Below are 18628 nucleotides of genomic sequence, written 5' to 3'. Positions count from 1 at the left end.
GGTTAAATCTGTGCTACTGCCCAACCATTGTGCTTCTTCTTGGTAATAATTTGGGATCATAAGGAAAGACTGAATTATAATTCTTGGCATAAGTCTACTTGAAAGAAGTATATGTGTTAAATGATAAATCCTAAATTGTTTAAGTTTCTTTATCTTTTTTCTTTTCTCTTTTTGCAATTTAGCAGCATGAGTTTGACATGAAATAAGAGTTAAACAAGGAGCTAGGCATGGTGGCTCACACCTTTAATCCCAACACTCAGGAGGCAAAGTCAGGCAGATCTCTGTGAAGCTGAGGCCAGTCTGTCTGGTCTACAAAGCAAGTTCCAGGACAGTCAGGGCTGTACAGAGAAACCTTGTCTTGAAAAACAATAAACAAAGAAATAAAAGAAGTTAAACAAGGTTCATTTTATGATTAACAAAAGTCTCTTCATTTAGAAAATTGCGAGTTTTTATAGAGCATTACCATAGGGCAAGTTTTCTCAATATTAATGAATCTGTGTCAGTCATGTGAGAATATAGCAATATTTTCCTTTATTAATAGGAAAATATTGGTCCAGCAAAAAAAAACCCTCATTTATGCTCAGATTAAAGGTCATATTCTTCAGATCTTCTATAAAACAGGCCTCACACAGAAGTAGTCATGTCATTTTGAATAACGTTTGTTATCTATTTCATAGTTTCCTGAGCACCGGCTATTGGCAAAGCATAGTGGCAAGAAAGACACACGTTAGTGTTACCATCAACCGTTCTGTCCAGCAGGGACAGTATTGAGCCTAGTGACAAAGCCAAGGGAATGATGCTAATTAGAGGATGCTCACCAAACACGCAGGCTCCGATAATGTTTCTTTTTATTTATTTATTATGTATTCAGTGTTCTGCCTGTGTGTATCCCTGCAAGACAGAAGAGGGCACCAGATCTTGTTATAGATGGTTGTGAGCCGCCATGTGGTTGCTGGGAACTGAAGTCAGGACCTCTTAACCTCTGAGCCATTTCCCCAGCTCCCGTTGCCCCACCCCATAATGTTTCTAAGGAAGGGAGTTAATAACTTGAACACCAAGGATAAGAAGGCAATACCTAGGCAAACAGTAAATTATTGCATGTAGAATAATGGAGGAAATGTTTGCATAAAACTCTTTTTAAATCAGGAAATTATCAAGTAAGTTTTTATGATGTGCAGAAGATCTCTGGAACTGAAGTGAATCAGAGAGAAACTGGGAAGGATTCGCACTTCCCAGAGTACTACAGAGAAGCCCACCCTCACTGCATAAACCCACAAGTCCACTGAAGGATAGACTGTGTACACTCTTCTCTGTGCCCATGAGTGAGAATCACACTGCGCAGCATCAGAAAGTCCTTGCAGAGCCTACAATAGAGGAGCTAGAACTCCTGGGTAGTCTTTCAGAGTGAGTCTTTCCCCTCTTGCTTGTCCATGGAACTTTCGTTTTTTTTATAATCCTTCTTAGTGTTTTCAGGGCAAGATTTTTGACATCTTAGGTTAGCTAATGCTGGAAGGACCATCCTAGTTCTGGGCTCTTTTGGATCTCTCAACATTCTTGGTAATTCTTTATTAGTAGATAAAAGAAATCGATATCTGTACAATCATCTTTCAAAATGACACACTGAAATGGGCCCTCCAAGAGAGTGGAAAGCTCCTGAGACACAAATGGAATTGCAGAAGAAGCAAGAAGGCACTTACTGTTTAATTGACCTTTGTGGACTTCTGAAGCATTCCGTCGTACCAAATGAAAAACAGCATGGAAGATCCTTATTCTTATACTAGAGTTCTCACAAACTAAAAATGTTTTATTTGCAGAAATTCAAGTTTTAGTTTAAAAAAATAAGTTAAAATGATAAATTTAATTAAAGTAGATACTATCTGGTAAGTTTTTTTTATAAAAAATGGTTAACAGGGCTAATTATATGTCGGCTAGATATTGGCAACATATTCTGTTGCATTGAATCCATATGCAGAGGTCACAAAATAGATGTTTCTCTGACTTATAAAACTAGCATGCTTCAGAGTTTTTCAACTCTTACTACAACTGCTCTGGAAAATGTAAAGTATAGAAAAAAATATCTAAATTAGACTCTCTCAGTTATCCCTAGTGGCTATGGCTCCTCCCAAACTGATGAACAAAACTTTTATGCACTTCAAATAATATGTTGACATCTCTTAGAACTTAAATTTTTTTTGCAAAATTACTGGAACATTATGTTTCATGGTACTTTAGAAATAAAGAGAAAGGGGGGAGAAGGAGAGGGAAGACAGTACAGAGACACAGAGACAGGAAAAAAGCAAAGGAGGAAGAGTAGGAAGGATGATCTTTTAGCTTTAAAAACCTGACCACTTGAAAGCGGTCTACAGAAAATTTGACTACAGAAAATGATCCACCATCATAGAGGTTAAACCTGACATAAGAGGATTAGATTTTGGTACAAAGTTTAAATAATATGTGTATGTATACACATTTATACCCCCTAGAATTGGCATGGGGTAAACACAGGTTAAACTGAAATAGAAATATTAATAAGAAAAGTATAAAGAAAAATCTGAAGTAGAGCTGGTCACTGAAGGGTATAGAGCAATAGACAGTAGCTAGGGTAAATCAAGTGGGGTTCTGTCATGTAGCATTCCGAAAGTGGCTCTAAAGATACTGGTTTTAATGCACGTACAGAGTGTCAGGAAGCCAACAACGGGGTTGAGGCCTCAGCTAGTAACCATCTCTGGGAGGCTAGCTACCCTGAGAAGAGCTGTAGATCTGTGTTCCAGTGTTGTCATCTCTGCACCCCCTTGCTGAAGCGGCTTGAGTCACTTCCGTGCCTGTCTGAAGGTGCTCAGGGTAGCCCAGTGAGTGCTGACAGTCTACAAAGCACTCCAGAAGCTCTGACTGTGGGAATAGACGAGCCTTCCCTCCATCCAGTCTAGTCTTTTAGTTAGACTCTTACGCTTGGATCGACAACAGCCCTGACCTGAGGAGAGCCTTATACATTTTGCTCGTAGGGTGACTCTTCAGAAGTCTAACACTGTGGCTCCTGTTTGGTGTCCTAAGACCTTGTTCTGAAGTGTCTGGAAAGGAGAGCTGTACCAGCTGCGAACACCCAGCCATGCTAACCTAGAGGTGGCTCTTAGAAAAACAAATAAATACTGAAATCAAGCTTCCAGAATGCATCTTATCCCACCTTTTGATTGCTTAAAGATCCACTCATTAAGAAGCCTTCCAATTCATTTGTTTGATTAAAAGCTTTTCAATTTAAGCTCTTTCTTGTGATGAATTCTTCTAGGTATAAAAAGACAACTAGGCTTTAAAAAAAACAAAAACAAAAACAAACAAAAAAGCAAAACCTGATTTCTTATTTTCCAGTAAAGAAATAAAAAAAAAAAAAAAACAGCTTGAACCTGATTTTGTGGTCTCTTCTATGGTCACAAAAGAAAAACAGGACTTTTATTTTCTTGAAAAGACAGAGACTTTTGAATGTTTTTAATCCTTAATAGTTGAAGAAGTTCAGATTTCTTTTGAATTGCTCTTCTCCCAGTGATGAAAATGGTACTCCACCCAGGTTACCACTAGATGTCTACTTTAGCTTCCTTCCAGCTGGGCAATGTTTGTTGTTTATAGTCTATGACTGACATAGTTAAGTATTTAATGGATCAAAATCAGACAAAAGTCTTTCCCAGTGTTTTAAATCGCAATTACTTATGAATTAGAATAAAAACATGTCAAATTGATCAAATTGGTAGCTTTGATGCTAACAATTTTCATAAAACAAATGAAGAAACTGGATAATTAACATCTATATTTTTCTAATGGAATAGAGAAAAGGGGGAATTAGCAGAATTATGTGTTTTGCATGATTTGTTGATTGCATCCTAAACCCTCATTAAACTCTCTTAGTTATTAGCTAACTGACTTTAATGCTAAATAGGCGAGATCACTCCCACAATACAGGAAATAGGGGCAATATATTGAAAATATGTCCATCGACATGAGGTTAGTGTGTAATTGATTAGATGTGCACAGTATTTTGAGTGTCACATACAGAAGAACACACACAAAAGTTGTGTCCAAGAAGGGATGAGGATGACAAAGTTGAGAGGTCCAACATGACCATTACCAATAGTACAATGTTAGTTCTTTCAAAGAGTCAGACTCACAGACCAAGATAAAAATGGAGTATCTCGTTTTTCTCCCTCAACTGACTTTAAGTTTTGGCACAGCCATAACCATGAAATCTGGAGCTATGGACTATAACTTAGTGGTTTAATTCCCAACACCATACGCGCGTGTGCGTGCGTGCACACACACACACACACACACACACACACAAACACACAGTACACATATGAATATTAACCAAGAATTTGCACTTTTAGAGAGAGAATGTTAGAGACTTCTGGAAAAGAACTATGAACTGCGTGTTTCACAGATAGCAAGCTGGACTAGGTATTTGAAATCAGTTCATAGGTTCAAACAGTATATTCAGATAAACATTTAGAGTTGAGTCCCAATTAATTCAAAGACGTCAGTTAAACCAATGCAGATAATGAACCTAGCCCATCTGAATGTATGGACTAAGGAGAGGATGAATTTAACAAGATTTCACTGAAGGAAGGGCAGACCCCAGGGGAACTTACAGCTCACAAGCCGAGTGAGGAACTAATTCCCAGCGAGTAAACACTCTGGGGTTCATGGGAGATGGTAATAGTCCCAAATTCTAATAGGAACCCCGGTAATCCTTGTCATTTTGATGTAGTTTTCTCATTTGAAGTTATAACATGGACTAACACTGTCTCTCTCTCTCTCTCTTTTTTTCCCCCAAATGTGCTAGGAAAGCAAAGATATCCTGTTAGTGGATCTAAACTCTGAACTCGACACCAATCAGAACTCTTTAAGAGAAAATCCATTCTTAACCAATGGCGTCACCTCCTGTTCTCTCCCTCGACCAAAGCCTCAGGCATCCTTCTTGCCTGAAAATGCCTTTTCTGCCAATCTCAACTTCTTTCCCACCCCTAATCCTGATCCTTTCCGTGATGATCCTTTTGCACAGCCAGACCAATCGGCACCCTCTTCGTTTGATTCTCTCACATCTCCAGATCAGAAGAAAGCAAACCTGAGTAGCTTGTCTACTCCGCTGAGTAAAGGGCCCCTGAACGGTGATACCGATTACTTTGGTCAGCAATTTGACCAGATCTCTAACCGGACTGGCAAACAGGAAGCTCAGGCAGGCCCGTGGCCCTATCCAAGTTCGCAAACCCAGCAAGCAGTGAGAACTCCAAATGGGGTATCTGACAGAGACCAGAACGGCTTCCATATCAAACCTTCCCCGAACCCTTTTGTGGGAAGCCCTCCCAAAGGACTCTCAGTACCGAATGGCGTAAAGCAGGACTTGGAAAGCTCTGTCCAGTCCTCCGCGCATGACTCCATAGCCATTATCCCACCTCCACAAAGTACCAAACCCGGAAGAGGCAGAAGGACTGCTAAGGTGAATTGTCTTTTCCCCATCCCCATTAGCAGAGTGCATGCTCGGTACCAAAGGGTGGCGTGACGCAAGCTCTCTTCCCCGCTGCTCTTTTAGTTTCCCTGTGTGGCTGCGAAGTAGAAGGTGGGATGAGACACACCGACCCTCCAGGAATATGCCCCTCTCTAGTCAACATTCTTCCTCTGCTTCCTGGCAGTGTTTGTCACATCTGCTTTCCGTTTGCATGTCTTGTCACTTAATACTAAACTAAACACGAGTTGTTTTTTGTTTTCCATTGTTAATGCTGCTATGCTTCTGTGCCTCTGGTAAGTTTGATTGTCACATCCTGGGACGGGAGGGGGAGAGGTCTTGTGATTCCCTTGGTCCTGCCCCCACACTAACACACCCGGCACACCCATCGCCACGGTGGTGGTATATACAAGTCTTCAGTCTGTCTCCTCTTTGAAATGTAAATGTTGATTTAATAACCCATTGACTTAGATGCTCACACAATCACTATTACCAGCTCCGCGCAAAAGCAACTCTAAGGACCGTGTCTGTAGGTGATTCCTCAAAGCTCTCATAGGAAGGTGCAGACTTCCCTAATGCTGAAGGTAGTCGCGTCTCTATGGAAACTGATTTAGATCTAATGGAAAATTATTCAGGATACTTACGCTGCCCTTCCTTTCCCAGCTTCAAATTTTCGCCAACAAGGAGACCAGACTGACATGAAAGGATAAAATAGATTTTATTTTGCAAGTCCAGGTGGTCTTATCCATTAATCTGCTCACTGCAGCCGTCTTATCCCCACCCCCACACACCTTCACCTTTGTTCTTTATTTGCTAGTAGACGTAATCATTTGCCAGTAATAAAAGATTTTCCTTCATGAGGAGGTTAGCTTTGGGGTAAAGAATAGGAGACAGATGTGTCTGCCTCTGGCCTGAGTAACTCTTCTCCCTTCTTCCCCCTCCTTGTCAGTCTTCAGCAAATGACTTGCTCGCCTCAGACATCTTCGCCTCAGAACCTCCAGGCCAGACGTCACCCACAGGACCACCTGCAGCCCCTCAGACCAACCCTTTGGATCTCTTCAAAACAAGTGCTCCTGCCCCGATGGGGCCCCTTGCAGGTCTAGGTATGTTCTCAGGGTTGGAATCAGATGTGACTCTGCTGCTGTCACCCATAGTGATGTTGCACAGGAGGAAGGCACTGCCTGTGCTTGGTGGCATCAGAGGGGAGGCCTCCAGCAACGCTCCCTGCACAGACCACACGCCAGTGACATTCCTGCCTGGTAACTGGAATTCAGCTCCCTGCGCTGCCACAAAACAAGAAGTCCATTTTCAGTATTGCATGTCCCTGAACAGCTGGCAGTGGCTTTTGGAAAACAGTTGTAAGGGATTCTGAAGTCAGACTGGCTTCAATGGTAAAAAGGAGATGAACTGAGGGAGCCTTGTGTGCTGTCTGCACAGCAGAAGCAGGGGTGTGCATGCTTTCCATACCATTTGCCGTGATAGGTGGAAGTCTGTCTCCTCTCGAGGCTCAGAACCTCTTATGTGCTCCGGCGCAGGTGTTGGTTAAGCGGGAAGCAAGGCTAAATCATAAAGTCAAAGTCTGGGCTCAGCTCTGTCCCTAGGCCTAAGGAGGCAGGGAAGGGGCACGGATTCTGATCTGTTTTTTAAGACTTGCCCCTTAGCAATTCATAATGAGTAATTTTTCTAGAAGAGCATCTAAGTAGATCTAGGAGAAAAGTAAAGCTAGAAAGAGCGTAGATGGAGTTTTCTTAGACAGTGGGATATGCTGGGGGGTTAAAATCTATTTCTGACTTTTTGGCTCCCCTGAGCTTTTGGGCAGGATGATGGTAGAAGCCAGTACATTGACTGAGGGCTGGTCCTGCTACTCTTCCTCCACAGCCTCTGGTTCTTTTTAGGCTTCATAGCTCAGTTTCTGAACCCCCAACAATAGTCTGTGCCAACCTGCTGGGGGTTCCCTTTGTTTGCTTGCTTCTTGGCACCTGTGCGAACTCAAAGAGAATCTGCCTTGGGAGGTGGGGGACCAAGGATCAAGGAGGACTCTCTGGCCCTTCGGTGAGATCTGAACGGAGATCATGGCTTTCCCTACCCTCTACAGAATCAGTCACCAAGATCCCTTTCCCTTCTTTAACTCCTGTCTTCTCTCCTTTGCTGTTTTCCTGCAAAGAGGAGAATTTCTGTCTCCCACAATAAGTCTATCTAAACATGTCTGGAGCAGGGCCGAAAAGGCAGCTGTTACCAATGCCGAGTGGTTGAAATCCAGGTGAAGGTGGGAAGTCAGTGAGTTCCAGGCTTCTGCTTGATGTTAGAGCACCCAGAGAGACTCAAAATACGCTGTGCCCTTTGGAAGCTGTTTTTTCTGGCATTGCTCTTTTCCCTGTACCCACAGCGAAGCAGCTGGTGCCTTTTCCTTCATAGAAAGGCAGAGAACTTGCATTCAGGGTCTGTGACTAGATCACATCCCAGAGCTCTGGAGTTTCCTATCAATGCCTTGAAGAATTCTAGCAGCCAATATTTAACAAGTCAGCCTGAAGATACAGCTGGACCCTATAACTGTTAATTTATTCAGATGAAGTGAAGCCTTTTGGCGATATGCCCCTGTTGAGGCCTTGGGGTCTACAACGGCAGAATACTGATGATTCTTCCAAGTTTGGACATGGAACTCAAACTGAGCCCCACAGTGTAGCCCCTGTCCATTGGCAGAGATCCTCAGCCAAAGCCTGGAAGGTTGTAGGTCTGGCTTCCGCTGGACCCAGCTGGGGGACTGCCTCCTCTCGAGATCTGGGGGGCTGGGAGAAGGCACTACAGGAAGCTGAGCCCTTGGCTTTGATTGAACCCTGTGTTTTGATCTAGATTCAGAAGGTAATAAAATTAATGCTTTATGCCTGCACTCTCTTTTTCCTCAGTACTTGCCCCTACTTTCTCCAGCTGGGCCATAAATGTTTTAGAAACATAATGGGCGGAGTCTGGGAGATGGGAATGAAGGCTGGTACAAAAGCAGACTTACCAAGCCCTTACTTCCTGGCAAATAAAATTTTTTTTCTTTTTTACAAATGGCACTCCCATTGATACTATATATGACTAAAGTTCAGAGTTTTGCAAGGAAAGACAAGTAGTTCAGGATGAAGAATGGTAAATGGGGGCTTCCTTTTATATCTTTATTTTTGCACTTACTTTGCAATGGTTGAAATGATAAGTAGATGACCCTTCCATTCACAACATTAATGTGTTTTGAAACATTGTCAATTACTTTGTTTAAACTAAACCCTCTTTTTTAAAACGACAAACAGCTGTGCTTTTATTAATCTTGAGAAGTAATTCAAACATAATCAAAATTAAAAACTTTTACCTACACATAAATTATATTACTCTAAGACCTTACAGATCAAAGTCTTGCAATGCATCTGCACAAACATTAATTTAACTTTCACAACAACTCTGTGAGTTAAGTGTTTCTTTTCTTTTTTTTTCTTGATTTTTATTGAGCTCTACATTTTTCTCTGCTCACCTCTACCCCTCCCTTTTAACCTTCTCCTATGGTCCCCATGCTCCCAGTTTACTCAGAAGATCTTGCCTTTTTCTACTTCCCATTTAGATTAGATCTATGTATGCCTCTCTCAGGGTTCTCATTGTTGTCTAAGTTCTCTGAAATTGTGATTTGTGGGCTGATTTCTTTGCCTTATATTTAAAAACCACTTATCTGGGAGTATATGTAATAATTGTCTTTCTGTGTCTGGGTTACCTCACTCAAAATGATGTTTTCTAGCTCCATCCATTTGCCTGCAAAATTCAAGATGTTGTTATTTTTTCTGCTGTGTAGTACTCCATTGTATAAATGTACCACATTTTCTTTATCCGTTCTTTGATTGAGGGGAATTTAGGTTGTTTTCAGGTTCTGGCTATGACAAACAATGCTGCTATGAACATAGTTGAGCACATGTCCTTGTGGCACAATTGAGCATCCTTTGGCTATTTACCCAAAAGTGGTATTACTGGGTCTTGAGGAAGATTATTTCTAGTTTTCTGAGAAATCACCACACTGACATCCAAAGGGGCTGTACCAGCTTGCATTCCCACCAGTAATGCAGAAGTGTTCCCTTTTCCCCACAACCTCTCCAGCATAAATTGTCATCAGTGTTTTTGATCTTGGCCATTCTTACAGGTGTAAGATGGAATCTCAGAGTTGTTTTGATTTGCATTCCTCTGTTGACTAAGAATGTTGAGCATTTCCTTAAGTGTCTTTCAGCCATTTTATATTCCTCTGTTAAGAGTTCTCTGTTTTGGTTTGCACTCCATTTTTTTATTGATCTTTTGATGACCAGTTTTTTGAGTTCTTTGTATATTTTGGATATCAGACCTCTGCCTGATGTAGGGTTGGTGAAGATCTTTTTCCATTCTGTAGGCTGTTGTTTTGTCTTGTTGACCATGTCCTTTGCTTTACAAAAACTTTTCAGTTTCAGGAGGTCCCATTTATTAATTGTTTCTCTCAGTGTCTGTACTAGGGTTATATTTAGGAAATGGTCTCCTGTGTCAATGTGTTCAAGTGTACTTCCCACTTTCTCTTCTATGAGGTTCAGTGTGTCTGGCTTTATGTTGAGGTCTTTGATCCATTTGAACTTGAGTTTTGTGCATGGTAATATTAATTGTTTCTCTCAGTGTCTGTACTGGGGTTATATTTAGGAAGTGGTCTCCTATGCCAATGTGTTCAAGTATACTTCCCAATTTCTCTTCTATGAGGTTCAGTGTGGCTGGCTTTATGTTGAGGTCTTTGATCCATTTGAACTTGAGTTTTGTGCATGGTGATAGATAGGAACTATTTTCATTCTTCTACATGTTGATATCCAGTTATGCCAACACCATTTGTTAAATATGCTTTCTTTTTCCACTTGATATTTTTTGCTTCTTTATCAAAAATCAGGTGTTCAAAGGTGTGTGGATTAATATCCGGGTCTTGAATTTTCTAAACCCGCTTTTAAGGCTTAATAAGAGAAGCCATGGTTTCTGTGAATGTGTCCCATAATGCAAATAAGTCCTGGCCCCCATGTGTCTGTGAAGTTAGTATGTGAATTAGCTTCCCATTGCACAATTAATTATTTCTTGTGCCTTGCTGCGAAGGGGCCAAAATGGGAGAATAATGTGCTGGGGTCAGGGCCAAGGTACATGAGTTTATCCCTATGGGCACGGACTGTGAGTGTCCCGTGTCTGAGTATATATGTTCTTGATTCAGTTCCCTCAATGAGAAATGTTGATCCAGTAAGGTGGCCATTCTATGGAGTGGAGCAGGTGTGCTCCTGACCCGATGCCAGCATTCAGGATAATGAAAGGACCAAAAGAGAGGACCCTATCACAGCGCCCAACCCCATTTCAAAATTCTTCTCTGGGAAAAAGACAAACCAACAGCAATAAATCCTTTTCATCCCAAGTGTGAAGCCTTTTCTTGGTTGGATTAGAAAATGGGTAGGGAGAGTATGTTGTGCTCTGTCCCTCAGAACAGGTAGCACCATCCATGACTGAGGATGAGGCTGGACTGCAGTCAGCAGATGGTTACTGCTTTGGTCTTTTCTCAATGCTGATGTTTTAGTGGGAAGAGAGAGCAGAGAGAGTGAATGACCTGTGTTAGAACAGCATGCAGGGCAGGAATCCACCTAAGGAACAGAGGCTGGAGAGGCCTGGGTTCTCATGAGGCAACTGCATCCTGACGAACATGACAGGGAGGCAGGCCCTGGAGACAATACTCTGACAGGAGACCACAGTTATCCCCAAAGGGGCTGCTTCTCCTGTCTTCCAACGGCTCTGCTCTAACTTTGTTTAGCAAGTGACGCATGGCAGGAAGCACTTTTATTGGAAGCAGCCATCCCGGGATAATAGTCTTTCTTCCGTTTTTATGTGTAAAGTCTAAACTATGTGGATCTCAGCTAAGTTTTATCTTCCTTTTATAGAGCTGTGTCAAGACTGACAGCATTAAAAAGGAGGGACCCTTTAAAATAGGAGAGATGCTTTTTGAGAACTTGTGTCCATCTGTGATAACTGGCTCCCAGAAGTCCTCAGCAGGAGCCAGCTGTTAAATGCAAAAACTAAATAGTGACTTCACAGTGAATTGTCTTAATTAATGTAATTGATCATCACTGATTTGCTTATTTTTCCACTTGACAAATCAGTTCTTACTGTCTGCAAGTTCTGTTTAGGGTGTTGGAGGTTCATTGATGCATTTTTGGTAAGCATTCATTTATTCATGATTAGGAACTTACAGGATGTATTACTCTTCTAACGAGGGAAGAAGTGTGGCCGAAAGAACAAGCAACAAGCATTTGAATTCCAGCTAAACTGTGCAAATGAGTTAACCGGCAGAGAGACTTAATCTCTTGAAGCCAGATTTCTGAGTCAGATTCAAAACTTCACAGAGTAGTTTGCCTTGGGAGTGGTCTACAGATACATTCAGAAAGTCAGGCTTCTTAAAAATTAAGAATTCTTGTCAAAGAGACAAATACAGCCAAAATATGTTATGGATGTTTGAAAAGTCACAATTAAATTCATGATTTTATACAATTAGTACATCATTATAAAAATAAAGTAATTCTCTTCAAGCTTGCCTCTTGATAACATCTCTCTCCCTCTTCTTCAGGTGGTGTTCCAGTAACACCCCCTCAAGCAGGACCTTGGACACCTGTCGTCTTCAGTCCTTCTACAGCTGTGGTCCCAGGAGCCATAATAAGCGGCCAGCCCTCAGGTTTCGGTCAGCCGATCGTTTTCGGTACAACCCCAGCGGTTCAAGTTTGGAACCAGCCTTCGTCGTTTGCAGCCCCAGCTTCTCCTCCAGCCCCTGCAGTCTGGTGTTCGGCTGCGCCCGTGGCACCACCCAATGCTTGGTCATCCACAACCTCCCTGGGGAATCCTTTCCAGAGTAACACCTTTTCACCTCCTGCCATGCCCATTCAGCCCTCTCCTGCGCTGCCCTCTGTTCTGGCCACGCCTCCTCAGCCACCTCCCAGAAATGGCCCGCTAAAGGACATCCCCAGTGATGCTTTCACTGGCTTAGACCCACTCGGGGACAAAGAAGTCAAGGAAGTGAAGGAAATGTTTAAGGACTTCCAGCTGCGGCAGCCACCTGTTGTACCCTCAAGGAAGGGGGAGACACCTGCCACAGGGACTTCAAGTGCCTTCTCCAGCTATTTCAACAATAAAGTTGGCATCCCTCAGGAGCATGTAGACCATGACGACTTTGATGCCAATCAGCTGTTGAGCAAGATTAACGGTAAGTTTGCTCACTTATCTGCCGACTAATGTTTCAGCTGCCTTAAACTCGCATGGGGAACTCAGAGGACCCTTCTGTTTTCAACAGTAGTCAGCCTCCTGCTTGCTCTGGTGTTGGGGCCTCTGGTGGTAATTTAACCATTCCTTTTACCTCTGCCAATCCCAAGGACTGGCCCAATGCTGCCCCCCAGTGACCGTTCTTGAAAGGGCTTCCGAGAGCTATAGAAGTGGCATTTGGAGAGCTGAATTAGATAATAGAGCCCACATTCATGGCTACAAGTGAGGAACTTCCACTTTAGATAAAGTATAAATGTAGCTCTCTGTTCTGATAGATGGATACAGTCCTGGTATGTGTGGTGATTTTTTTTCTTTCACCGGTGTAAAGAATTAAGTTTCAAACGTAAGCCAGCCAGGGAACACATGTTATGTGCGAGCAAAACTTGTCTACTAACTGCTTGGGTCCCTTGCCTTCCAGAACCACCAAAGCCAGTTCCCAGACAAGGGCTCCTCTCGGGTACCAAGTCTGCTGACAATTCACTTGAGAACCCCTTCTCCAAAGGATGCTTAAGTTCATCACAGCCCCCCGTAAGTACCGAATCCTAGAAGAGCATGCCATACCCCTGCAGCTTTCTGGTTCTATCTGCCCCATGCAACACCTCTTTGCTGGTAATGCCTATTTGCCTATGAGGTGTTCTTAGGGAACTTCACAGTGTGAACATCCAGTCAAGCTGCAGCAAGATTGTCTTCCACAGGCGTTCCCATCTCCTGAACATGAGGAATAATAATACCATCAGAACCCCCACCTTGGATTTCACTGAACTGGCCTTGTCAAAACATGGGAGAAGCGCAATCAAAATAGTCTCTTGAAAACCTTTAAAGATAAATTTTTTTTAAATCTCCCATCAATAGTTCTATACCTCTTCCAAGCAATTCTTCCAAGCAGAGGGAAGGAAATGCAATTCTCCACAGCTTTGATTTGAACAAACAATATGTACTATCCTATGTAGACAGGTTCAATGTCTGATTGGCTTATGGTCCAAGTCAGTAGTAGTTCTCAACCTACGGGTCGCGACCCCTTGGGGTTGACTGGCCCTTTCACAGGGGTCACATATCAGAGACAGTTCTATTATGATTCATAACAGTAGCAACATTTCAGTTATGAAGTAGAAATAAAAGAATTTCATGGTCGGCACTCACCACCGCAGGAGGAACTGTATCAAAGGGTCACAGCATTAGGAAGGTTGAGAACCGCTGTGTTAAGTGTTGCGTAAATGAAACAGGTTTAATCACGTGTTTTTTCTTAAGACTGTAGTAGTGTTTGTTGTGTTGTTTTATCTCTCAGGTGGCTTCTCAGCCTGCATCTTCCGATGCCCGCAGGAGCCCTTTTGGAAATCCTTTCGCCTAGCTTCGGTAAGTGGAAGAACTTACGTAGCGTTTTCTTGCAGTAGGGTAAATGGTGAGAAACTGATACAGAGGCTAAAGGGTGAGGTTTTATTTTTAGAATTGGAAAGAGGCTATGTCTGTGTAATTTGGGAATACTAGATATGAAAATCAATACTCTGATAATTTAATAATAATAAGGCTGAGCATTTAGGAAATTAATTCTTACAAAGAGTAGTCAAGTTTAGAGATACACATTTCTATCTTGTGTTTTTGATAGTTCAGGTCTATATGGAAGTGAATTCAGTAGAACATTGCCTCAAACTCTCTTTTTGTTGGAGAACAACCTTGTTCAGAATCTCCTGCGTCTACCTCCTAAGTGCTGAGATTAGAGATACGCCCCACTACATCAAATTTTATGTAGTCCTGGAGATCAAAACTGGGCTCTGTGAATGAAGCGCCTTCCAGCTACATTCCCAGACTTACTTTTTTTTTAAAAAAAAAAATCCTGTTGGCCAGGCGGTAGTGGCACATGCCTTTAATCCCAGCACTCGGGAGGCAGAGGCAGGCAGATCTCTGTGAGTTTGAGAACAGCCTGGTCTACAAGAGCTAGTTCCAGGACAGGCTCCAAAGCTACAGAGAAACCCTGTCTTGAAAAACAAAACAAACAAACAAACAAAAAAGAAGAAGAAGAAGAAGAAGAAGAAGAAGAAGAAGAAGAAGAAGAAGAAGAAGAAGAAGAAGAAGAAGAAGAAGAAGAAGAAGAAGAAGAAGAAGAAGAAATCATGTTGAAGGCAAAGCATCCCCGTAACAATTTGGCTCTCTATAAAATGTCCAGGTTTAAGGACTTTCTGAAACAGATGGCAATGCAACTTCTCTTTCATCTCTTCCCTCAAGGATAATCACAGAGTGGTCCCTGAGGTGCGATGTGTTACTCTGACCCCAGTGACAGATGTCAATGTTGTCTTCAGAAGCAGTAAAAGTGCAAACTAAGTGAGAGGCTTGACCATCCCATCTCTAGTGGACTTTATCCTAGAAAAGCTGAAGTCTCTGCCAGGGCTCCCTGTGATCTGTTCTTCTCATCAATAAATGACACCAGTTGTGTTCTGATCTCATGACACTGAAGAAAGGGGGAAAAAAAATTAAGCTAAGTCACATGACATTAGAGAAGGCACAGCCAGAAGGGGTAGAACAATGAATGAAATGAATCCAAGCCCGTTTTATTTCAATATTTCCTTATCTAATCAAGGCTAAACTCCTTTTTCAGTTATCTGTAATAGATAACTTTCTCACATATAATAATAATAATAATAATATTTATTTCCCATTATCCATGGAGAATGCATTTCGAAGTTCCTTGAGGATTTCAGAAACCATGAATTACAACTTAGTACCAACCTGTTTCTTTCATTATACATAAATGACTAGAATGTCATTGATAAATTAGGCACAGCAGAAAATAACAACAACATCCTGGGCAATTCATAGATTGGGTGATATGTCATTTCTTTGCCCTGTTGCTGCAACAAAATACCTAGCAAAAGCAACCTAAGAAATGAAGGGCTCATGGTTGATGTCCATCAAGACAAGAAAGTCATGGCACAAGGTCAGCTTGTATCATTGCATCATCAGTCAGTAAGCAGAAGCTCATGGATACTGGTGCTCAGTTTGCCCCTCCTCCTTACTTAGCCTACAATTCCATTGCAAAGATCCCCATCCCTTATTTAGGGTGGGTCTTCCCAATTCAGTTGCTCCGGTCCAGGTAACTCCCTACAGGTTTAGATGGTTTGATATAGGGCCTCCCTCGTTCGTTCTGACTGGTCTTGGCTTTGCCATATGATTTTGGCTAGCTTTGAAATCTGGTGCCTCCTTCCCCAGCCTTCTGAGTGCAGAAGTCATCAGCACACACCAGCACTTCTAGTGGATGGATGGTACTCGTCTATTCTATCTTCCATCAGCTCTGGGATGTCCTATCCCTAACATTTGAAAATGATGGTGTCATCTGTAATACACTGATATTCAACCCAAATATCCTAACCATTCTTCTCCATGTTTCTCTAGGACATTGTCATGCTGACTACCCAGAGGAACAAAAGACTGGCTTTAGCCAAGGACAAGAGCCGAGAGCCAGACGCGTGCGGACCTCTGTCCTTGTTCCTTCCTTTGACATATTATCTGTTGCCTTACTTGACTTTGCCTCTTGTAAAATGCCTTATACTTTCTGTCTAGGCTGAAGCTAAACCGAAACTATGGCTTTACGTAAATTAAGCTCCTAAGCTCTCTAGCTCAACCATAAATGAAGTAGCTTCCCTGTCAAATTCTTGTCCTTTGTGCCCTGCGACCCTCTCAGAATACTCCCCCTACTACCCTCCAGTTGGGAGGTGCGGCCACCTTAACCCTTCATTTCATGCTACCCTGAGGAAATGCCCAAATCCTCGTAGCTCCAAGTCATTTGGTGTTCCTGGTGTGCAGAATAACTTCAACCTTCTGTTACTAGGACAGCAAGAGACCTTGCTTCCCATCCCCACTCAGAAAGGTTTTGGGGTAAAATGAAGGCAAGACTTCTCAATTACAAACGGGGACCTGTTCAAGATGACCATTTTGTCATTATCAATCTTGCCCTCAGAGGTGCTTATCGTTGACTTGAACCTGAGAAAATTCTGACTCCAAACTTCAGGCATTATTCAACGCAAATGAAACAATTTCTCCCTGGGGCCTCACATTGTTTTTATTCCAGACGTTTTCCAGCTGTTTGACCCTGGTGACCTTATGGCCTGAATTTTCCTTGATGTGATTTTTATATCATGTGATTTTTCTTTCTCAATAAAAATGATTATTGTGGCAATTACTTTTTAAAAAGTATATCATGTGATTTTTCTTTCTCAATAAAAATGATTATTGTGGCAATTACTTTTTAAAAAGTATAAATTTCTCTTTATTCCGATGATGTCTCCCAGGACCTAGGTGATCCCATTGTTAATCTCCTGCTGGTTATTTTAAAAGAGAAAAAAGTATTGTTTATCTCTCCCTGTCTTTGTCTCCCATCCTCCTCTGGGTCCATTTTGCTCCTGGGTTTGTATAAACAATACCCAGGAACAGATTTTCATGGTTCGAAAGACATTGAATGACTCATCGATTTAGAACACACACACCTGCCTTCAGTCCTTGTTAGCCCAATGCCTAGACTTTGGAAGGCACACCATCCTCATCCTCCATATGGAATAGGGCGTCATTCTCTTAAACTTCCAAAGAGCAATTTAACACAGGAAAGAAACTGGACTCCTCTCAGCAATGAAGGACTATATTCTGAAAGCCAAATGTGACTGTACCCAACACACTGGGTCCATACTGGAGGTTGTTCTATGCCTTTATCAGGTAACTGGCAAACTTTCTTGAAACGACAGTAATATAGTTAACTAAGACAATAATTAAAGAGAGGAGAGAGGGTGATGAATGAATATTTGAGGTTATCATTGAAAATCTGCCTGCAATATTTTCCGCATAACCTTGGAAACCTATGCAATGCGTTTTCATTTTCAGTCCTTTTTGTTATACAGTTCAGAAGGGCTTTTTCCTGCCAAACTCTTTAGTTTTCCTTAGTTTATGTTTCTTTTTTTTTTTTAATTCTTGACCTTTAATGCTCAGGTCTTATGGGTGTTGATACAATCTTACCTTTTGGTAGAAGAAAATGACTGCTCAGGATTTAAGCAAGAAGCTGGTCTTGTGAGCCTCTGTTGATTAGCCTCAAGTAATCCAAGCTGAAGTCCTCTGGGTTTCTGTTTAATGCTAATCGTTACTTATCTACCACATATGGTTGTTTTTTTCTAACTTCCTATTCAGTTATTATAAACAGAGACTTGAAATCATCCTTTAAAATTCCAAATACCTAAAGATGTGCTAAGCTGGAGGTAACTATTTCTAGATAGCCGAATTTTTGAAAATGATGATCAGCCACACAACTGTTTTGTATGTACCTGTCTTCTTGTGCACTTTTCTGTATGCAAATAAAGCTATGAATTTACTCATTCAATAAACTGGAATCGCAAAAATCTCATGTCGCTGTTAGCTCCTTCTAATATTTGACCCCTGATTTAGATCGACTGTCATCAAGGTATAAAGCTCACCAGCTAGAAGGGGAAAAGCTGCTAGTTATGCACGTTTTGGGTTTTCACAGTGATGAGAGTGTAAATCCATGATGCAGAAACACAAGCAAATTATCCAGTCTCTTTCAATGTCTTATTCCCGCACATCCATATGCATCTCCTTCCTGTGGATTTAATGGAATCAGTGTTGCTACAGATCACGTGATATTCATTGGACAGGGTCGGTCCATTCCTTTTGTCTTTTACTTCTCCGTTACTCAGTCATGTTTGACCCCCACCAAAACGCATGTGTAGGAATTGGTCTGGGTGGGTGCTAGCCATGGAGAAGACAGGTGGTGTTATGCTGGCAGGCCAGCGCTCAGCTGAGGACACTCAGTCATGGTGCCCTGGTTCAAGTTCAGGGATTTCA

At 41.9% G+C, this 18628-nt stretch overlaps 1 protein-coding gene across 5 annotated transcripts in view; it reads left to right on the top strand.

Moving 5' to 3' along the window:
• The window catches only part of Dab2 (DAB adaptor protein 2), a 55279-nt gene extending 37109 nt beyond the window's left edge, over positions 1–18170 (top strand). For 4 of the 5 annotated variants that reach the window (XM_038322601.1, XM_038322602.1, XM_038322599.1 and 1 more), the window contains 6 exons: positions 4829–5482; positions 6438–6591; positions 12108–12737; positions 13212–13321; positions 14079–14146; positions 16178–18170. In XM_038322601.1, the coding sequence (XP_038178529.1) occupies positions 4829–5482; positions 6438–6591; positions 12108–12737; positions 13212–13321; positions 14079–14141 (1611 nt within the window). In that variant the 3' untranslated portion in view covers positions 14142–14146; positions 16178–18170. The remainder of the gene's footprint in view (positions 1–4828; positions 5483–6437; positions 6592–12107; positions 12738–13211; positions 13322–14078; positions 14147–16177) is intronic. The other variant, XM_038322603.1, reaches the window with a different exon arrangement.
• The last annotated feature ends 458 nt before the right edge of the window (positions 18171–18628 follow it).

Source organism: Arvicola amphibius, chromosome 3 (genome assembly GCF_903992535.2).
Source record: "Arvicola amphibius chromosome 3, mArvAmp1.2, whole genome shotgun sequence".
Lineage (NCBI taxonomy): Eukaryota > Metazoa > Chordata > Mammalia > Rodentia > Cricetidae > Arvicola > Arvicola amphibius.
This window is presented reverse-complemented; position numbering and strand designations above follow the sequence as displayed.